This window comes from Myxocyprinus asiaticus, chromosome 12 (genome assembly GCF_019703515.2).
Source record: "Myxocyprinus asiaticus isolate MX2 ecotype Aquarium Trade chromosome 12, UBuf_Myxa_2, whole genome shotgun sequence".
In the NCBI taxonomy this organism is placed as follows: Eukaryota; Metazoa; Chordata; class Actinopteri; order Cypriniformes; family Catostomidae; genus Myxocyprinus; species Myxocyprinus asiaticus.
Genome location: NC_059355.1, coordinates 51157188 through 51179778, shown reverse-complemented (window position 1 = coordinate 51179778; position 22591 = coordinate 51157188). Strand labels below are relative to the sequence as shown.

Here is a 22591-nt window from a genome sequence, read left to right as displayed (position 1 = left end):
AACTCAACGAGGATATTGTCTTGTCCGGTGCTTCAGAGATCTACATTTAATCAAGATCACACTCGCAGTTGTGCTGTTGTGACTCTTATCATTAGTGCTGTTATACTGATGTGCTGGTGCACTGAAGAGCGACATGTTAAAGAAGTCTTATCTTGACTCTCTTCTTCCGTTCCCCCTGGGATTGTTTGACTGACAGAGATCTTATCTGCACAGGATGTAACATTTCTTTATTAACTTGTTCCAGGTGATATAAGTCTGTGTGTGTGTGTGTGCTTGCATCAGGTAATGTAATTACTTTCCATCTTATTAGATCAGTGATCGCTCGCAGCTCCTGTGCACATTTGTAATGTTGTTAAGTGCTGAAACACCCCACTGTGAAGAATCCACTCTCTCTAAACAACATCATTCATGTTGACACATAACTTGTTTACACGACAACACCAGCACAGCTGCTAGTTAACTTGTGCCAACTGAACACAAATGCGTTACTGCCGTTTGGCCTCTGTTGAATGGCTTTTGTGAACGCAGCCCACTCCACTCGTGCTGAACTGAAGATTTTTGTTGAAGATGTCACTGTCTGTTATTCAGGAAGTCACAGAAGGTGATGGTGATTCAATATGAACCATTGAAAATATTTAATAATATCTAAAACGTCATGTATGCTTGAGTATGTGTCTTGATTTGATATCAAATGAGTGTTTGTGAGTGGGTAGTTGTTTGTTTTGTAATCTCATCAGTGAGAGTGTTATTACATGTCTCTTTGGAATACTCTGTTCTGATTGGTCAATAGTGCCGTCTGATATTGATCTGTAACAACCACACATTGACATATCAGGCTGCTCATCCGGGTTCTGCGAGCCGTGCTTCTCGGATCACTGTGCAATCTCTACAAGTAGGCTAATAAAATAATTTAAAATAACTCAAATATATTTTTCATGTCCATTTATTTGTTTATTTGCCAAGTAGTCTTGTAATAGTCTGGATAATGAGGATTCAGACTGTCATTTTTCCGAATAAGAAGGTTTATTCCAGTTGTTCAGTGATATCTTCTCAAATTCAATAATTTCAACAAATCAATATTATAAACTCGAAAAAGAAACGTCCTCTTTCAACTGCTTTTATTTTCAGCAAACTTAACGTGTAAATATTTGTATGAACAGAAAAAGATTCAACAACTAAGACATAAACTGAACAAGTTTCACAGACATGTGACTAACAGAAATGGAATAATGTGTCCCTGAACAAAGGTTGGGGGGGTGTCAAAATCAAAAGTAACAGTCAGTATCTGGTGTGGCCACCAGCTGCATTAAGTACTGCAGTGCATCTCCTCCTCATGGACTGCACCAGATTTGCCAGTTCTTGCTGTGAGATGTTACCCCACTCTTCCACCAAGGCACTTGCAAGTTCCCAGACATTTCTGGGGGGAATGGCCCCAGCCCTCACCCTCCGATCCAACAGGTCCCAGACGTGCTCAATGGGATTGAGATCCGGGCTCTTCGCTGGCCATGGCATTCCTGTCTTGCAGGAAATCACACACAGAACGAGCAGTATGGATGGTGGCATTGTCATACTGGAGGGTCATGTCAGGATGAGCCTGCAGGAAGGGTACCACATGAGGGAGGAGGATGTCTTCCCTGTAACGCACAGCGTTGAGATTGCCTGCAATGACAACAGCACCCAACATCTTACAAATGACAAGCTGATGGTCAGTCCGATGATGCTGTGACACACCGCCCCAGACCATGATGGACCCTCCACCTCCAAATCGATCTGGCTCCAGAGTACAGGCCTCGGCGTAACGCTCATTCCTTCGACGATAAACACGAGTCTGACCATCACCCCTGGTGAGACAAAACCGTGACTCGTCTTACAACAGGCCTACAAGCCCTCAGTCCAGCCTCTCTCAGCCTATTGCGGACAGTCTGAGCACTGATGGAGGGATTGTGTGTTCCTGGTGTAACTCAGGCAGTTGTTGTTGCCATCCTGTACCTGTCCCGCAGGTGTGATATTCGGATGTACCGATCCTGTGCAGGTGTTGCTACACCTGGTCTGCCACTGCGAAGATGATCAGCTGTCCTTCCTGTCTCCCTGTAGTGCTGTCTTAGGTGTCTCACAGTATGGACATTGCAATTTATTGCCCTGGCCACATCTGCAGTCCTCATGCCTCCATGCAGCATACCTAAGGCACATTCACGCAGATGAGCAGGGACCCTGGGCATCTTTCTTTTGTGCATGTTCATGAATTGTTTATGGTTCATTGAACAAGCATGGAAAACATTGTTTAAACCCTTTGCAATAAAGATCTGTAAAGTTATTTGGATTTTTACAAAATTATCTTTAAGATACAGTGTCCTGAAAAAAGGACGTTTCTGTTTTTGCTGAGTTTATGTCCATGTATTTATTTATTTGATTAGTAGCCATTTAATAAGCGGAATAATGTACAGTCGGCCGGTTGTTATCGCAAAATAATACCCTTCAGGGTATATTGTAACAACCTGCTGACTGGACATTATCCCTCACGTGTCTATTTAAAATGATGGTAATGGAATACCATTCCTGGGTTTTCATTCGATGATGTACCCTATCTGGTCCCCTTTCTGATGAAATTCTTTTTTTTTTCTCCCCAATTTGGAATTCCCAATGTGCTCCAAGTCCTCATGGTGGCATAGTGACTCTCAGACGAATCTCAGTTGCCTCCGCATCAGATATGGCCAAACAGTTCAATTTTTGTTTCATCAGACCAGAGGACATTTCTCCAAAAAGTAAGATCTTTGTCCCATGTGCACTTGCAAACTGTAGTCTGGCTTTTTTATGGTGGTTTTGGAGCAGTGGCTTCTTCCTTGCTGAGCAGCCTTTCAGGTTATGTCAATATAGGACTCGTTTTACTGTGGATATACATACTTGTCTACCTGTTTCCTCTAGCATCTTCACAAGGTCCTTTGCTGTTGTTCTGGGATTGATTTGCACGTTCATCTCTAGGAGACAGAATGTGTCTCCTTTCTGAGCGGTATGATGGCTGCGTGGTCCCATGATGTTTATACTTGCATACTGTTGTTTGTACAGATGAACGTGGTACCTTCAGATGTTTGGAAATTGCTCCCAAGGATGAATCGGACTTGTGGAGGTCCACAATTTTTTTTTTCTGAGGTCTTGTCTGATTTCTTTAGATTTTCCCATGATGTCAAGCAAAGAGGCACTGAGTTTGAAGGTAGGCCTTAAAATACATCTACAGGTACACCTCCAATTCAGTACACCTCCTATCAGAAGCTAATTGGCTAATTGTCTAAAGGCATGACATGATTTTCTGGAATTTTCCAAGCTGCCTTAAAGGCACAGTTAACTTAGTGTATGTAAACTTCTGACCCACTGGAATTGCAATATAGTCAATTAAAAGTGAAAAAATTGTAAACAATTGTTGGAAAAATGACTTGTGTCATGCACAAAGTAGATGTCCTAAACGACTTGCCAAAACTATAGTTTGCTAATATTAAATCTGTGGATGTAAACGTCGGACTTCAACTGCATATAATATAAATTTTTTCTAAATGATTACACTTAAACACACATTAACATAACATTTAGTCTTTAACAACAATTTAAAAAAAATATTACACTACATAATAATGAAAAAATTCATATTTTCCTATTTAATAGTTACCATGTATCTGTCCATCGTCCATGTTGTCAATATTGTTGTGAGGAAAAATAAACTTCTGGAGAAACTGTAGCCACTGATGCTTTTATTAATAAAATACTCACGGTTTAGAGTACTCAGACAAAACACTGTAAAGAACTTTGTCTCGTATCTGGTGGCGACAGTGCATCACACAGTTCTGGGAGCACTATGTGTGTGCGTTCCTCCATTCTTATGTCTTTACCGTCTGGATCTATAAGATATTTTTTTAAAGTGTCAATAAACCTTTAGCACAGTTTGGATTCTATTTATTTTCTCTACAAACTCTTTGCAGGCTTTATATTTTCTAGACACCATTATTTCAGGATGACCAGAGCAACATTTCAGATGCGATGATTCACCCACTGGTTAGTCCAGTTATGAATGAGTTATTCAGCCACATTAATTTTTTTATATGTATCTTGTATTCCTAATAAATTCAATAGGAGATGACTAATTTCACTGTGGGAAAATAACTGTCAAGCACTCACAGATTTAAAGACTCAAATGTGAAAACATCCATAGTGACTTGCAAGCCAACGTTTCAGAAATCCGCTTCCTGCACCACCACCGAAGTGATTTCATAGCTACTTGGCTCGTCTTGCTAACGGACATTTTCCTGCCCGCGCCGTGAGTGAGAGACGGAAGAAGCACACACGACCTGAGGTGAAAGGAAACTTTGTATCCATCTGCTCCAGATATCCACTTTTTTAATAATTGTATCATTAATTATATTTAAAATGTAACATTAACATGACAGTAATTTAAGCGCAGCGTTTATAAAAATATAAAGCCAAACATAAATGTAAAAAAACAGATTAATGTGGAAAAATAGTGACTGACTAGTAATTCCAGTGTCGACTAGCAGCATCAGTACCATGTACTAGTCTCGCACATCCCTAGTAAGTATACCATCTCAACAAAGAATTATTTTCATGTTATGGTGTCGTATTACACTAAATTGCTTTCTGAATCAGGTCACGTTCATGAACACATCATCTGAGCGTGTCTCTCTGGGTTTGAGACACTGGTTTTGTGCTCTAGATACATGAATGTTTTCAGAAATGAGACGGGTCATTTCTAACAGACACACAAAGAAAGATGGAAAATGGAATGATGCTGTTCATATTTGGATTCTTCTTTATTTATGTGCGACGTTTTTATGTGTGAACTGGTCACATGTTCTAGTAGCTGTGGTTTGTGTGACCCAGCTAGAGAGGACATGTGTGTGTGTGTGTATGTATGTGTGTGTGTGTGTGTGCGTGTATAGTAGACCTTTGATATTTCTGCACACCTGCACTACCACTGATGAGTACAAGAGTAACAGCCTCTCTCTCTTTAGTCCTCGCAACAGTGTCCGTCCACTTTTTGAGATGTCTTGGTTCCGGAGTATTTTTCCCCATGTTTTGTTTTTTCATAGGAATGTTATAAAATCCTTTATGAAAGAGTTGTTCGCCATGAACCAAACCAACCAGCTCCAAAGTGAATCACAACATAAAAACTTTGTCTGATTTTCAAATCATTTTTTGCTTCAAATCAAAGATACAAGACTGTGTACTTACCGTCTTTAATGAGGGAATGAACTACAATCCCATGAAGCATTGCGAATGACAATCAAATTTAAAACAAAAAAATTATTTAAAGTTGTTGATTATAAGTATAGAAACTTTTCTTTTATTTAAATTTTATTGCAAGTAAAATCATTAACTTGATTGCATCATTCATGGTGCATCATGGGAGTGGGCGGTCGCTGCAGAGCTCTGCAGTTCTCTGATTGGTAGTTCTTTCTCTTCAGGATCATGGGTAATGTAGTTCTTCACCAGAAATGTAATAATAAGTTGAAAGAACGTGGACTAATGGCTTCAGCAGAAACATGTACCATCGATTGCTAACCTCGGAGCTCATGGTTGGTTTCTCCCCAATTTGGAATGACCAATTCCCAATGCGCTCTAAGTCCTCGTGGTGGCGTAGTGACTCGCCTCAATCCGGGTGGCGGAGGACGAATCTCAGTTGCCTCCGTGTCTGAGACCGTCAATCCGTGCATCTTATCACGTGGCTTGTTGAGTGTGTTACCGCGGAGACATAGCGCGTGTGGAGGCTTCACGCTCACCACACGCCCCACCGAGAGCGAGAACCACATTATAGCGACCACGAGGAGGTTACCCCATGTGACTCTACCCACCCTAGCAACCGGGCCAATTGGTTGCTTAGGAAGCCTGACTAGAGTCACTCAGCACACCCTGGATTCGAACTCACGACTCCAAGTGTGGTAGTCAGCCTCTTTACTCGCTGACCTACCCAGGCCCCCTTTGATAACTGATTATTAATCAGCCTGAAGTTTTTAAAATCGATTTATAGAAAGTTAAAACATTTCCTAGCGTTTCGTCACAGATGCTACAAGAGTCCAAGATAAATAAAATCCCACATGCAGTTTATTGATCAAGCAAAATCTCAATAATAACCAGAAGATTTGGTGCATAACTCGGGACTTATAACTATAAACAAGCCCGAAACACACTAGGGACTCTTATTTTGAAATGACAGAGACTTGACTCAGTTACAATGCTCTATATTTAAGGATTTTACAAATCAAGCTTTTTATAGCCTATATATATTCACCAGATGAAGAGTTTTGTGTAGGCTATATACAGTATGTATATTTCAACAGATGTGGTTTAATAAGGAATAAGGTTTATTATTATTATTCCCAAGATATGAATTAAGAGGCACGATATATGTGATGATGGAGCATGTTTCTGTAAAGCCTACTAACATTTTTCTTTGTGTAACCGGTCCTGCTCGACCCACTCCGAGTGGGATTCGAACCGGTGTCTCCGGCACGTGTCATTAGGATAAAAATATGGATGAATATTGTCAATGATAAAAGACTTTGATTCAGCAGATCTCCACGAGGTGTCTGTGATTTATTTCACCTCTAGAGGCCACTGTTAGTAGAACTGTTGAATCCTCCAGTGCTGGCCACAGTGTAACCGGGCATTTAAAAAAATAAATCTATCGGCAAATATTGCCATACAGTTTTGCTGATAACCGATAGTTCCAAAAAAACAACTATCAGCATGATTAATCCATTATGTCGGTCTACCTCTATTAAGTTAGTGTTGAAAATCAGTTTACCTATGAAAAAATAATGATGTGATTTTCACTTCTGGAACCAGACTGTTGCTTTGTATTGTAATTGACAAATCTTTTTTGTTGCTGTTGTTGATAAGCTGTAACACAACTGTGTTGTGTTAAAGGACTCATCACTGATAATGCAGACCTCATTATCTTTACATGTCACCAATTAAGATAGTGTCTGTTGTCCTGAGTGTCATGATTATGTGACAGATTCTAACATCTGTGAGAGGTTGTGTCATTTGGGGGCTAGAAATGGAAAATGGGCTCCCTCACAAGCGTGAGTCACCTGATCTCTCTTCTGTGTCATTTTCTCCTCAGGAGGATAAAACGTTGCGTCTTAGATGTCTTGTCGATAAGCACAGGAAGTGGTGAGGCATGTTTGCGTGTGTTGATGGCGTCCGGTGCTGACAGGATGTGACAGTTGTGTGTGAGTTTTGCCCATTTCACGAATGGAAAATGTCTTTGTAGTAGAGAAGAACCTGGTGTCTTCATGTGTTAAACCCACCTTCCTCTGAACATCTCGCCTGCGGCTCACTCTGCACTTACTGATAAATTACTGTGTGTAATCGGCAGATGTGCTGGCAGCGAGCGCTGGGCTATATCGGGCATCTGCTGGTGGGTTTGAATAAAACAGTAGATTGTGACCCAATATAGGTGGCAGGTTTGTTCTCAGCAGGGAAAAAAACAATGCTTAAGACAAATAATAACATGCAACTAACTATATAGTCATGCAGTTAGAATAGCAAAACAAATAGACATATCAACTTTTTAAAGGACGAGCTGCTTTGTGTCCATTCAAACTTGTTTTTAGGTGCAAATTGTTGACACTTGGTCGAAGCTAGCTGCATTAGACAGATGCCAACATGGACAGTTTGTGTGTCATGCCTTCAGACTAAAAAATGTAACATTAGAACATTTACATTTTTAAGATCGTTTATTTTTGTATGATAAATTATTTTGGTACTTCTGTGTTGTTAACAGTTGAGAAGAACTGGTATGGATGAATCTAATTGTGCCAATTAAAACATTCAACATGTGTATTCTATACATGTAGTGTGCAGATCTCAGTTGCGTTTTATATATGAGTGAAACGCTTCTTAAACTATGACAAAAAGCAAAAGTCATCAACAGATGTGCTCAACACAGATTTGTCTCACTGGTTTCATTTAAATGTGATATTAGAGCAGAAATGAATAATCATGAATGTTAAGTCTGGTACACAATAGGCTGGTTGTGGCTGTTTTTTCATCATGCAGATTGTATGCAGATACTCTGAGAGTATTCATGGAGTGTTCTGTGATCTTATTAATGTTTAGAAATTGAGTATACAGTTGTGCTCAAAAGTTTGCATACCCTGGCAGAAACTGTGAAATTTTGGCATTGATTTTGAAAATATGACTGATCATGCAAAAAAACTGCCTTTTATTTAAGGATAGTGATCATATGAAGCCATTTATTATCACATAGTTGTTTGGCTCCTTCTTAAATCATAATGATAACAGAAATCACCCAAATGGCCCTGATCAAAAGTTTACACACCCTTGAATGTTTGGCCTTGTTACAGACACACAAGGTGACACACACAGGTTTAAATGGCAATTAAAGGTTAATTTCCCACACCTGTGGCTTTTTAAATTGCAATTAGTGTCTGTGTATAAATAGTCAATGAGTTTGTTAGCTCTCACGTGGATGCACTGAGCAGGCTAGATACTGAGCCATGGGGAGCAGAAAAGAACTGTCAAAAGACCTGCATAACAAGGTAATGGAACTTTATAAAGATGGAAAAGGACATAAAAAGATATCCAAAGCCTTGAAAATGCCAGTCAGTACTGTTCAATCACTTATTAAGAAGTGGAAAATTCAGGGATCTCTTGATACCAAGCCAAGGTCAGGTAGACCAAGAAAGATTTCAGCCACAACTGCCAGAAGAATTGTTCAGGATACAAAGAAAAACCCACAGGTAACCTCAGGAGAAATACAGGCTGCTCTGGAAAAAGACGGTGTAGTTGTTTCAAGGAGCACAATACGACGATACTTGAACAAAAATGAGCTGCATGGTCGAGTTGCCAGAAAGAAGCCTTTACTGCGCCAATGCCACAAAAAAGCCCGGTTACAATATGCCCGACAACACCTTGACACGCCTCACAGCTTCTGGCACACTGTAATTTGGAGTGACGAGACCAAAATAGAGCTTTATGCTCACAACCATAAGCGCTATGTTTGGAGAGGGGTCAACAAGGCCTATAGTGAAAAGAATACCATCCCCACTGTGAAGCATGGTGGTGGCTCACTGATGTTTTGGGGGGTGTGAGCTCTAAAGGCACGGGGAATCTTGTGAAAATTGATGGCAAGATGAATGCAGCATGTTATCAGAAAATACTGGCAGACAATTTGCATTCTTCTGCACGAAAGCTGTGCATGGGACGCTCTTGGACTTTCCAGCACGACAATGACCCTAAGCACAAGGCCAAGTTGACCCTCCAGTGGTTACAGCAGAAAAAGGTGAAGGTTCTGGAGTGGCCATCACAGTCTCCTGACCTTAATATCATCGAGCCACTCTGGGGAGATCTGAAACGTGCGGTTCATGCAAGACGACCAAAGACTTTGCATGACCTGGAGGCATTTTGCCAAGACGAATGGGCAGCTATACCACCTGCAAGAATTTGGGGTCTCATAGACAACTATTACAAAAGACTGCACGCTGTCATTGATGCTAAAGGGGGCAATACACAGTATTAAGAACTAAGGGTATGCAGACTTTTGAACAGGGGTCATTTCATTTTTTTCTTTGTTGCCATGTTTTGTTTTATGATTGTGCCATTCTGTTATAACCTACAGTTGAATATGAATCCCATAAGAAATAAAAGAAATATGTTTTGCCTGCTCACTCATGTTTTCTTTAAAAATGGTACATATATTACCAGTTCTCCAAGGGTATGCAAACTTTTGAGCACAACTGTAATCATTTCACATATGAAGAAACCTCACACAGATTCAGAGCTTCAGGCACACTAGCTTGGAAATGGAAAAAGTTTATCTCTTAGTTTTAATAAAAATCAACCCTTAAGGACTTGAAATTGCAAGAAGTTAAAGAAACACCCGTTTATGCTAGTATACTGTATATCACACTGCCACTATATCACTGTATTATGAAATTGATCAGATGGCTTGTTTTAAGGCAAAAAGGTGAATGAAAGCTGTATTATCGGATGAGTTTTATTTTGCATTGAAGTTAGTGAATGTCTGGAGTGCTGCTTGATATTGCCGCGAGTGTGAATGAGCCTTGATGCTCAATCTGTCTGTTTTATTCTGTAGGTCGAGAATGAAGGGTGGAGGTTTGGCAGGGAGGTGTAGTCCCTGCTAGATTCACCACTTCACCACCATCATCATCATCATTCCTCACGGTTGTTCCAACTGCAGCCCATCATGTCCAATCACCTGGAGCTGCTAACGGAGCTGCAGCAGCTGGATAAGGTGCCCAGCCTCGAACGCCTCCGAGCCGCTCAGAAACGCCGCACGCAGCAGCTCAAGCGATGGGCCGTCTACGAGAAGGAGATGCAAAACAAGAAGCGCAAGACCGACAAACGGCGCGCCAATGGTAACCATGGGAACATCGCAGAGAACCGTAAAAGGGTTTCGTTTGCGGCAAGCGTTGCTTTGTTGGAGGCCTCGGCGAGAAACGATCCAGATGAAGGTAAGGCGTGTGCACAGATGTGTACACAGAACTTAAATGCATCTAATGTGATCTGATGTTGTCTAGTAGACTTTTTTGCATCTAATGTGATCGATTGTGATTGAAAAAGCATTTTTTAATCTAATGTAACTAACTGAGATTATATAGGCTTTTATGCATCTAATGCGACTGATTGAGATTGAAAGAGGCGTTTTTTGCATCTAATGCGACTGATTGAAATTTAATAGGCTTTTTTTTATCTAATGTTCCCAATTGAGATTCTGTAGGCTTTTATGAATCTAATGTGACTAAATGCAATTGAAAAGGATTTTTTTCCATCTAATGCGACCAACTGAGATTAAATAGATCTTTTTGCATCTAATGTGATCTGATGTTGTCTAATAGACTTTTTTTGCATCTAATGTGTTCGATTGTGACTGAAAAAGCATTTTTTAATCTAATGTAACTAATTGAGATTATATAGGCTTTTATGCATCTAATGCGACTGTTTGAGATTGAAAGAGGCATTTTATGCATCTAATGCAACTGATAAGAGATTAAATAGAGTTTTTTTGCATCTAATGCGATCGGATGCAATTGAATACGCTTTTGTGCATCTAATGCGACTGATTGAAATTGAATAGGCTTTCTTGAATCTAATGTTCCCAATTGAGATTCTATAGGCTTTTATGCATCAAATGTGACTAAATGCAATTGAAAAGGATTTTTTCCATCTAATGCGACCAATTGAGATTGAATAGGCTTTTTTGGATGTGATGGGATTGTATAGGATGGAATGGATTGAAATCACTCTTTTGAAGTTCGCAATGAACTGTCTGAGGGGGTTTTTAAAAGGTCAATCCAGTAACTCCATGCGAGTTCATGTGCACCCACATCTGGCAATGGCATTTTAATCCAAGAACCAGTGCTATATAATTTATTTCTGGTTATTGCTAAGTAATAAACAGAAAGGGTTTGTTTTGCAAGCACATGTGAACGGCAAGTGACCTTATAAAACATGTTTAATCATCTGCCAGTTGAAAGTTGTCGTGTGAAATCGAGTGAACATGTCACTGAACAAGCCGTTAAAACACCAACCGTTGCACTGATTGTTAAAAACGGCCTGTGCTGGTGACCGCCAAAATGTCTAATTTGCCTCTCTGTGGTTGAGAGTTAGTTCCCCAATGCCTGAAAACGGCATAAAATGACAGCGGCGCTCAAATGCATGTCTGTTCTCTTGTCTAAAAGCCTGTGAACACTGGGTGTGCCGTCATTGTCTGGAAAAAAGATGAAAAATATGCAATTGTATGGAAACCCTGCCCAACAATCAGCTATTTCTCAGGAGAAAACACACTTCATGCACCGCACCCATCCATGCAGCACTTCCCTGCATGAAAAATGCGCTAGGATTGCAATTCCGACTGGACTTGCTTGCATTTAAATCCCATCAGATTATCAGAGGAGCATAATCTCTGGTTGTGAGATTACGCTGTTCTTGATGGAGCTATTTTTTGCCCAGACTAATAAATTGAGAGATACGTTGATTAAATAGTCGTTTGACTAAATCTGGCTTCATTATGAACACATTCGGAACAGATGGCTGTGCGTTTATAAGGGCTTTAGCTAAATATTTAGTCTGTTGTAGTTGAAGCTCTTTCAACATCACATTAGTATGATGTTAGCCATCATAACATTTGCAGGATAAAGTACACTAAATACGATTGAGCTGTTTTAAAGAATGTTCGTTGGTTTCTATTTCTAGTTGTGCCGGTCGGTGTAAAAGAAAACTGTTAGTGGGTGATTCAGTTATTTTGATGGTTGTCTAATGATTAGGTTAGTTTTACAATTCTGAAACTGTCCCAATATCATTAGGCTACATATCATGATATTTAACACAAATATTACAGTGTTTCACACATTTGTGTGATCAGTCACTGTAACAAACGAATGTCAGAGGAATCTCATTAATTAATGAAGATAACGTGGTCATTTGTTTGACTATCATATTAACTAATCACATTAAGCAGATTGTTTCCTCAAAGATACTGTAGTAAATGAGCAGCTGCTGATGGACAGGTAACTGAGAACACCTGTCAAAGGTCAACTGTAGTCAAGACATTAAAATTCAATGCTCAGATCCAGACACACAGTATGAGGGAAATCCTTAGCCGCTATAACATGCTGTGTGATATCAGTAGTACTAACAAGACACCTGAAACAGTAACTGTCTGCACATTTACATGCACAAAAAGAATCAAGCTACAGCATTTTTTTGCGTAGTCAAGTCCAAGTGTACGTGATGCAATGCGTTAATCAAATATTTGACATGTTGCATGTAGGGTTGCCAACATTCATAGCCAAATTGTGGAAAGGGGTGCCAGGGAAAACCACATTTCACTCAGTCTTGTAATAAGTAATCCATAATCCATGCAGAATGACCAAATATTTTTTTAAGCATTTTATTCCCTGTAATTAAACAGCGTTTTGCATTTAGATTGGGCTCATCAGTTTGTCTGTAGACTGCATATGACAAAAAAAAAAAAAAAAAAAAGATTTGCGTTTGGAAAACGCTTAATGTGGAAAGAGTGTATTTCTACTTGGATTGCAGTGTCTTTGTTTTAGCATTAAATAGAGTTTATCATGTGGGAAATGTACATTTTCATTCTCTCTAGCTTTTGTTTTTTATAATATAAGCCACATATTTTTTTTTGTGTGTGTGTGGATTTTCTCCCCAATTTGGAATGCCCAATTCCCAATGCACTCTAAATCCTCGTGGTGGCGTTCCAGGGTTCCGGGTCTTGGAGGACGAATCTCAGTTGTCTCCGCGTCTGAGACCATCATTCTGCGCATCTTATCATGTGGCTTGTTGAGCGCGTTACCGTGGAGACATAGTGCGTGTGGAGGCTTCACGCTATTCTCCACGGCATCCACGCACAACTCACCACGCGCCCCACCGAGAGCGAGAACCACATTATAGTGACCACGAGGAGGTTACCTCATGTGACTCTACCCTCCCTAGCAACCGGGCCAATTTGGTTGCTTAGGAGACCTGGCTGGAGTCACTCAGCACTCTGGATTCAAACTCATGACTCCAGGGGTGGTAATCAGCGTCTTTAGTTGCTGATCTACCCAGACCCCTTTTAACTGAACCTTTACTGTACTTTTGCATTTAATGTGCCACAGTTTTTCCTCATCGTCACTTGAGTCTCTCTTTCTTCCAGAATGAACTCATATCATGAAAAGATGCTATATTCCAATCCTGCTACTTCTCTTGATTTGCTTTCCATTCTAATCTGTAATTTTTAACATTGGCATTTGTATGTGAAAATGCTTCAAATGCAAAGAAATACTGAAACATTCTCAGCTGTTTGGGTGCGAGATGGCAAAATATGGGATAAATTGTATCACGCATGGAACAGAATTCTGATCTCGTAAATACAATACGGTACAGTCGGCAACCCTAGTCGCACATCACCTGTCTTTCGGATCATGCATGCGCTCAACACTGAGTCCAGTTGTGGTCTGATTAAGGTGTACACATCCTTGAAGCCGAGGTAAAGTTGCATTATCTAGGCCTGTGGACTCCATCTCTTCTGCAGTGTCTAATTCAGCTGTAATTTATTCATATGAGTGACTCTTTGAGATCACATGTCTTGATTTTTATTGACAGCCGTGAGAAACACTGGATAAACACCAGCACATTTACCCCCGGGGCAAATCCAGTCCTCCTCTAACCTTTAATTTACTGTGTGCATAAACAGACATTCAAATAGATCTGTCTTTCTTCAGGACATATTTTTGTGTATGTGTGTGTGCTCATTCAATCACACCCACAGCTGTGGAGAAACACCACGACTTGAAATTCAACATTTCTGTCCATCACAGGTCATAGAGAATGGTCCTCAATGTGACACAAACTACATCCAAAAGTCACCGGATGCATACAAGTAATAGTTCACCCGAAATTCTGTCATCATTTCCTCATCCTCATGATGTTCCAAATGTCTAACCTAAAAGATGTTCAGCTTTTGTTTTCCATTCAAGGAAAGTGGATGGTGATTTTATAGAAAAAGGAAAAAACCTAAATGTAGTCCATATGATTCGTGTGTCTTCTGAAGTCAAACAATAGCTTTGTGCGAAGAACAAAATGAAACCCAAATTTAAGTTTTTTTCACTGAAAATCTTCCCCTCGGCTATAGATCTCAAATCCAATTTGCGTTCATGTTTTTCAAAATTGCTGTAATTACGTTTGGTGTCTGTTGTGTGAAACTTGAGTCTCAAAGTGGCATTTTTTTAATTGAACTCAAGTGCAAATGAGATTCGAGTATAGATGGGACGATATGGTTATCTCGCCGGTTTGAAATACGATATGAGGTTCACGATTCGATATTATTTTTATTCAATATAATAACACCTAAATGACAAAGTATGGCAAAATTGTGTTTATTTTTTGAAAAATGTTTGCATAAAATGCACATAATAATTTCTCATCAAAGTAAAGTTCTTTTAATACACAATAAAAATGATCAAAGTTTAAATAATAAGAGTTTCTCATATACATTTCTCTATTAAAAATATCAAACAAATGAGCCTCCAAATTAGTGGACTACATTCAGGCTGATCAGGAGCAGAACAAGCAATAGAACTGAACAGAACCTGTCAAAAACAGTATGTATATTTATTTTTAATAATTTGTTTGTCATGATTATTATAATCACATTTTAATGTTTTAAAAATCTAAAAATTCTGCATTCTATCAATTAATATTATTTCTTTACATTTTATTTATAATAATGATATGAGCTGTCATTGTTTGAAATAATGTTTACAATTTACAAGTAATAACATTAAGCTTACATTCATTTGTATAACATGCGATATAACGGTACTGTCACTTTAAAAGTTTAACGCGCGTCTCACAGACTCGCAGAGGCGCTGCGATTAATTTATTAATGAGAGAGAAGTCTAGTTGTTTTTAGCACATCTATGCTATTTGTGATTTCTTTGTACTTTATTATCTGACTGTAAAGAACAGAAAGGATATTAAAAAGATATTAAAAGTGGAGTGCGGGATCTCATCTTTGATGGACACACATTACACGGAAGAAATGGTCCGTTTTAATCTCAAGCACTTTTCAACAAAACAAGGTGATTTTCCAGGTATTCCAGCACTTGCTGAATTCAGGCACTTTATTGATCTTGTGTGAATCCTGCAGACAGTGCAGTAGTGGTAAAATCAGTCAATAGAGAGATTATGATGTCATTTCATTTATGATCACATGGACAGAAAGCAATGTTGCAAATTTTAAAATATCACATTTTACCTCGATATGGTTATTTTTTGGTTTGCGATATATCTAAATTCAATCGTCCCATCCCTAGATTTGAGAGCCTATGTAAGTATAGCGGCACCATTTGAATGAACTTTGAACTTTGCTTGTATTTTGTATTTATATTTTACCCTTTTTGTATGGAAAATTGCAGCATGAAAATTCTGCTAAACATCTCCTTTTGTGTTCAACAGAAGAAAGTTATGAGGATGAGTAAATGATGACAGAATTTGCACTTTTCCCTGAACTATTCCTTCACCCCTTCATTTCTCCATCATCGAGTGTGTTGTGATGAAGGATTGTGTGATGGACAGACTGATGGATGTGCTCATTTAAAGTGAGTGCAGTTCTTTATGACACAGTTGGTCTGAAGGCATATTTCACAGGATTCCTCTTTAGTCCAGTGCAGAAGGATGCTGTCTCAATCTGTCATTGATTCTGGAGTGGCTGCAGACCGATGGTGAGCGTGCAGTGAGACCTCCGGTCGCCTGTGGTGTCGCGCTCTATAATGACTGTAGATTGCACTCATCTGTGACTGCAGGCGGTTCTCTGTAAAGACTGATTGCTTTCTTGTGACCTGAGGTTTGACAGCCAGTAGATGACACATTAATCCACAGAGGTGATGTCAGGGGAAGATTGTGAATTAAGCACTGACTAATGGACATTGTTTACATTTGTATTGATTTGAATCTCTTTGGATACATTGAGAAGGTTGGCTGTAAGTCAGTGTTTGGTAACATCTTTTGCATTGCATTTCCTATTCTTGTCTTTGTTTATACTGTATATGCAGTAGGATTCAGGATTCAAAACAGCTTTAATTTCTACTGTTTCCTCTTTTCTGTCTGGTGCATCATTTTTGGCTTAAACCAATGACTGCAATTCATTACATGAGTGCAACCATTAAAAGCAGTCTGTGAGGATGGGGTTTAGAAAGTGTCACATAAAATATGTTTTAACAACCATTTCAATGCTTCTAGAAATGAGTTTTGGGTTCTGGGTAAACCAGTTGCTCAGAAATAAATGGAGAAAGAGGAAGTCAAGTAAGGAATAATTGACGACGGACCATTGAGTTATCGGGGAAATAAATGCACACCCGAAGTGGTAATGCGGTCACGACGCGCAGCGGAGTCCAACAGGCTGGAGTAAATTATTCTGCTTATTCCACGGTTACCACACCTTAAGACATTTGTTCAGGGTTTTATGTCAAGATATTTTCTGGTTTTCTTCCCTAAAACACTCTTGTGAGTGGATCTACTTTCTTACGCCACGGATTTAGCACCTTGCTTTAATACAGTTCGAGCCTTTGTTGCTGGTTCGAAAACGTCACTTTAGAACTAGCAACGGAGGATTGTGAGGCTTGCACTGCTTTACTGGAGCACTTACTGGAGTAATAAGGTAGTGTGTCTGTGTGAGTGTGTGTGTTTGTGCGTGTGTGTGTATAATAAGTGTGTTTGTGTTTGTGCATGTGTTTATGTGTGTGTGTCTGTGTGTGTGTGAGTGTCTGTGTGTGTGGATAGTAAGTGTGTCTGAGTGTGTGTGTTTGTGTGTGTGTGTGAGAGAGTGTGTGTGTGTGTGTGTGTGTGTGTGTGAGTGTGTGTGAGTGTGTGTGTGTGTGTGTGTGTGAGTGTGTGTGTGTGTGTGTGTGAGAGTGTGTGTTTGGGCAGGTTTAAGTGGTTTACGAGGACTTTTTTTTAGGTTACACACTGGTAATTACAAGGGTATTATGCTATAAATGTGGTTTCTGAGGACATTTCTAGTGTCCCCATAATTTAAATCACTTAAAAAACATACTAAATGATGTTTTATTGAAAATGTAAAAATGCAGAAAGTTTTTTGTGAGGGTTAGGTTTAGGGGTAGGGTTAGGGTTAGGGGATAGAATCTATAGTTTGTACAGTATAAAAATCATTATGTCTATGGAGAGTCCTCATAATGATAGCTGCACCAACATGTGTGTGTGTGTGTGTGTGTGTGAATGTGAGAGAGTGTGTGTGTGAGTGTGTGTGAGTGTGTGTATGTGTGAGTGAGTCAGTGTGAGTGTGTGTGTGAGTGTGTGTGTGAGTGTGTGTGTGTGAGTGTGTGTGTGAGTGTGTGAGTGAGTGTGTGAGTGAGTGTGTGAGTGAGTGTGTGAGTGTGTGAGTGAGTGAGTGTGTGTGTGTGAGTGAGAGAGTGTGTGTGTGTGTGTGAGAGAGTGTGTGTGTGTGAGTGAGAGTGTGTGTGTGTGTGTGAGAGAGTGTGTGTGTGTGTGAGAGAGTGTGTGTGTGTGAGAGAGAGTGTGTTTGTGTGAGTTAGAGAGAGTGTGTGTGTGTGAGTTAGAGAGAGAGTGTGTGAGAGAGTGTGTGTGCATACGTGTGTTTGTGAGTGTGTGTGCTTGTCTGTGTGTGTGTGTGTGTGTGTGTGTGTGAGACTGTGTGTGTGTGTGTGTGTGTTTTAGTGATCGAAAGAGAGAAACTCAGAAACTGAGAGAGATCACTTCTGGGATTACCTTTTTTGTTGCAGCTCTCATCAGAAGTGACATCGCTTCAAATTCGCCAAGATGCACATTTAAGCATAAGCACAAATTTAAACAATTTGAGATGCAGGTGTCCGCTGACATGACGGCTCTGTTTTTCGCTCGCGAGTAAGTGTGTGCGTAATGCGTATATGTATGTGTCCATGTGTGTGAGAGCTTAAGAGAGGAGGGAGGGGGAGCGCAAGGGTGTTTCCCACAGATATTTCAGATAATATAGAAACTGTTGTATTGATCAAGTGTATCTTGCTTTGATACAGCTCAAGCCTTCGTTGCTAGTTCAAAAACGTCACTTTAGAACTAGCAACGGAGGATAAGCTGCTTTTCAGCATTGGAGGGACAAGGTAGTGCATGTGTGTGTGCGTGTGCGCGTGCGTGCATATGTATGTGTGTGAGCATGTGTAAGTGTGGGTGAGATGAGGAGCGCGAGGGTGCTTTTCAACCGAAATTGAAATAAATGTAGGATATTATAGACATTGTTTGAATTGGCTCTTTGAATTAACTGAAATAATTTGGCGAAGTGATATGGAACCGTTATGCAGTCAAGAACTGGAACTACTTCATAGCCGTGCGTTTACTGGAAAAATAATTGCACACCTTAGAACGTCCATCAGCCAGTCAGAATGAAGCATTCAACAGACCCGTGTTATAAGCTGTTCTGGAGCGTCTGGTTTATGGGGGTTCACTGTCAAAGCACACAAAAGACACACTTACTGCCAACTGTTCTCTTTGAAGACAGTGGGACATTAGTAATGTGTCAGTTCAGATATGTTCAGAGCTGAAACAGTAGAATATGATGATCTTCAGAGAATGGAAAATGGGAAAAGAGCTTTTGCTTTTGATTTCACTCAGCTGTATCACCCATTTGAGACATCTGTCTCTCTCTCACTGCAGTATTTATTGTGTTATTTCTATAGCTTTTAACAATGTGAAGAATGTTGCTGAATATCAAAAGTGTTCCTTTTAGTGGTTTCAATAGCTGATGCTGGAACTGGTGACTAATGGCACATATAATGCCAAAATATGCATATTGCAGTTTAATGATAGAGTTAAAGGAATAGTTCGCCAAAAATTTTAATTCTCTCATCATTTATTCACCCTCATGCCATCCCAGATGTGTTTCACTTTCTTTCATCTGCAGAACACAAATGAAGATTTTTAGAAGAATATTTCAGCTCTGTAGGTCCATACAATGCAAGTGAATGGTGACCAGAACTTTGAAGCTCCAAAAAGCACATAAAGGCAGCATAAAAGTAATTCATACGACTCCATTGGTTAAATGAATGTCTTCTAAAGTGATATAATTGCTTTTTTTAATTGAAGTCTGTTTCCCCTATAATTGTTTACTTCCAGTTGCTCTCCAATGCGCGTCCATGAGGGGAATCAGTTCATGTTTCCTCTCGCATGATGTAAGCGCGCTGGAATGAAGCTTGTGAACAGCGTTCTGTTGTAAACAAATCGAGCTGCACTTCTGGTTGTATCACGTCAACATGCCAACATGCTTATGGCCACGTGAGAGACTGAACTGAACTGATTCCCCTAATGTACACATTGGAGAGCGACCAGAAGTAAACAATTATAGTGAAAAGGACTTAAATATTGATCTGTTTCTCACACAAAGTGATCGTATATCTTTAGAAGACATGGATTTAACTACTGGAGTTGGATGGATGTGCTTTTTGGAGATTCAAATTTCTGGTCACCATTCACTTGCATTGTATGGACCTACAGAGCTGAAATATTCTTCTAAACATCTTCATTTGTGTTCTGCAGAAGAGAGAAAGTCAAACACATCTGGAATGGCATGAGGGTGAATAAATTATGAGAGAATTTTCATTTTTGGGTGAATTTGTAGTGCCTTTCACAACACACATCGTTTCAAAGTAGCTTTACAGAAAATCATGCATAAACAGAAAATGAAACTGTAATATCTATATTGTCTTAGAGTCATCATCGTGTCGTTTGATGAAATATGATTGTGAATTGTGTTTAAAAATAAGTATTGTATTTAGACTCCCAGAGAGCAAGCTGAAGGCGACTGTGTTAAGGAACACAAATCTCCATAAGATGTTGGTTAATGGAGAAAAATAACCTTGAGAGAAACCAGACTCACTGTGGGGGTCAGTTCCCCTCTGACTAACATCATGAATATAATGACAATATTAGTTATTTATGTGCAGTGCAGGTCATGGTTTAAAATGATTAAACTAAGTAAGTGTTAAGGGCCAGTGTTTATAAAAAAATATTTTGTATGAACTGTAAGATTAATGACTAATATCTTTGAAGTTCATCCTGGATTAACTGCAGAAGTTCACATTGATGCATTGTCCTTTGTTAGTTGCCTGATGAAGGGTTTTATTGGCAATTAAATGATAGTCTATGTATTCCATTATAAGAGTGTAGTCCACCATTAGACAAAGGTGATGCAGGCAGAGATCAGTGAGGTGCATCTCAGTTCAACCGTCAGGTCATTTCGGTGAGGTTCAGTGAGGTCTATCCTAAATCCAAGGTTCAGGCAGTGGCATATGAAGTATCCAATGTCTTACAGTTGGAGTTGGCATCAACTCATCCTCTGAAGTCCATCGTAATAGACTGAAGTGATGTCTGGCTGGCATCTATTAGTCGTCATCGCTCAGAGACACATAGCAGTGGAGTCCAACAAGAAGCAGGAATGGAGCCGGATCTGGCCGGTTCTGGTGACCTCAGGATATGAATTGAGACAGGGAAACAAATAGAATAATATCAGCATAGATGCCATTCAAATTATTGCAGAGTTATAGATCATGATAGATGTTTCTGGTTCCGGCAGACCTAACTAAAGCAGACTAATTGTGAGTTGATGGATAAATTAGGTGTATGTCTGGCTAAATAGATGAGTCTTTAGCCTCAACTTAAACTGAGTGAGTGTGTCTGCATCCGAACAGTGTTAGGGAGACTATTTCATAGTTTAGGAGCCAAATATGAAAAGGATCTACCTCCTTTTGTGGATTTTGATATTCTAAGAACTATTAACAGGCCAGAATTTTGTGATCGTAATGAATGTGATGGAATATAGCGTGTCAGAAGGTCACTTAAGTACTGTGGAGCTAGACCATTCAAAGCTTTGTACGTAGTTAACAGAATTTTAAAATTAATATGAAATTTAACAAGTAGCCAATATAACGACGATAAAATGGGGCTAATATGATCATATATCCTGGTTCTAGTCAGCACTCTGGCAGCTGCAGTTTGAACCAATTGAAGTTTATTTATTGATCTTGCTGGACATCCTCCCAGTAATGCATTACAATAATCTAGTCTTGAGGTCATGAACGCATTAATTAGTTTTTCGACATCAGGAACAGAGAGCATGTGTCGCAACTTAGCAGTATTTCTGAGGTGGAAGAATGCTGTTCTACAAACATTGGAAATTAGATTTTCAAAGGACAGATTGCTATCAAATATAACATCTAAGTTCCTTGCTGTTGAAGACGATGTAACAGTACATCCATCGAGAGTCAAATTATATTTTAGCTGCTTATTTTTAGAGGTTTTTGGTTGAATAATTAGTACCTCTGTTTTGTCAGAATTGAGTAGAAGGAAATTTCTGGCCATCCAATCTTTGATTTCATCGATACACTTCACTAATTTGGAGAATTGTGAAATTTTGTTGGGTTTAGAAGAAGTATAAAGTTGGGAAACGTTTTCATAACAGTGGAAACTTATTCCACAATTCCTGATAATATCTCCCAGGTGAAGCATATATAAGGAGAAAAGCAGAGGCCCTAAAACTGATCCCTGTGGCACTCCATACTTAACTCTTGTTTGATTTGACAATTCAACATTTACATAGACATAGTGGTAGCGGTCTGATAAATAGGACCTAAACTATGCTAATGCAAGTTCACAAATGCCAACGTAATTCTCCAGCCTATTCAAGAGAATTTTGTGATCTATCGTGTCGAAGGCAGCACTAAGATCTAAAAGCACTAGAAGAGAAATGCAGTCACGGTCAGATGATAAGAGCAAGTCATTTGTAACTCTGATAAGTGCAGTCTCTGTACTGTGATGGGGCCTAAATCCTGACTGAAATTGCTCATATATTCAATTTCCCTGTAGAAATGAACATAGTTGGGAGAACACTACCTTTTCTAGTATTTTTGACATAAATGGTAGATTTGAAATCAGTCTGTAATTAGCCTGTTCTCCAGGATCGAGCTGTGGCTTCTTAATAAGCAGTTTGATAACTGCCATTTTAAAGTTTCTTGGGACATGTCCTAAGGATAGCGAG

The 22591-nt window shown here is 39.5% G+C and overlaps 1 protein-coding gene across 2 annotated transcripts in view; it reads left to right on the top strand.

Moving 5' to 3' along the window:
* Positions 1 to 22591, top strand: part of ppp1r16b (protein phosphatase 1, regulatory subunit 16B) — an 83620-nt gene that overhangs the window by 28342 nt on the left and 32687 nt on the right. Inside the window, exons 1-2 of one of the 2 annotated variants that reach the window (XM_051713088.1) lie at positions 7177 to 7238; positions 10127 to 10505. In XM_051713088.1, coding sequence (XP_051569048.1) covers positions 10238 to 10505 — 268 coding nt within the window. In that variant the 5' untranslated portion in view covers positions 7177 to 7238; positions 10127 to 10237. Of the gene's footprint in view, positions 1 to 7176; positions 7239 to 10126; positions 10506 to 22591 lie in introns of those variants that run through there. The other variant, XM_051713087.1, reaches the window with a different exon arrangement.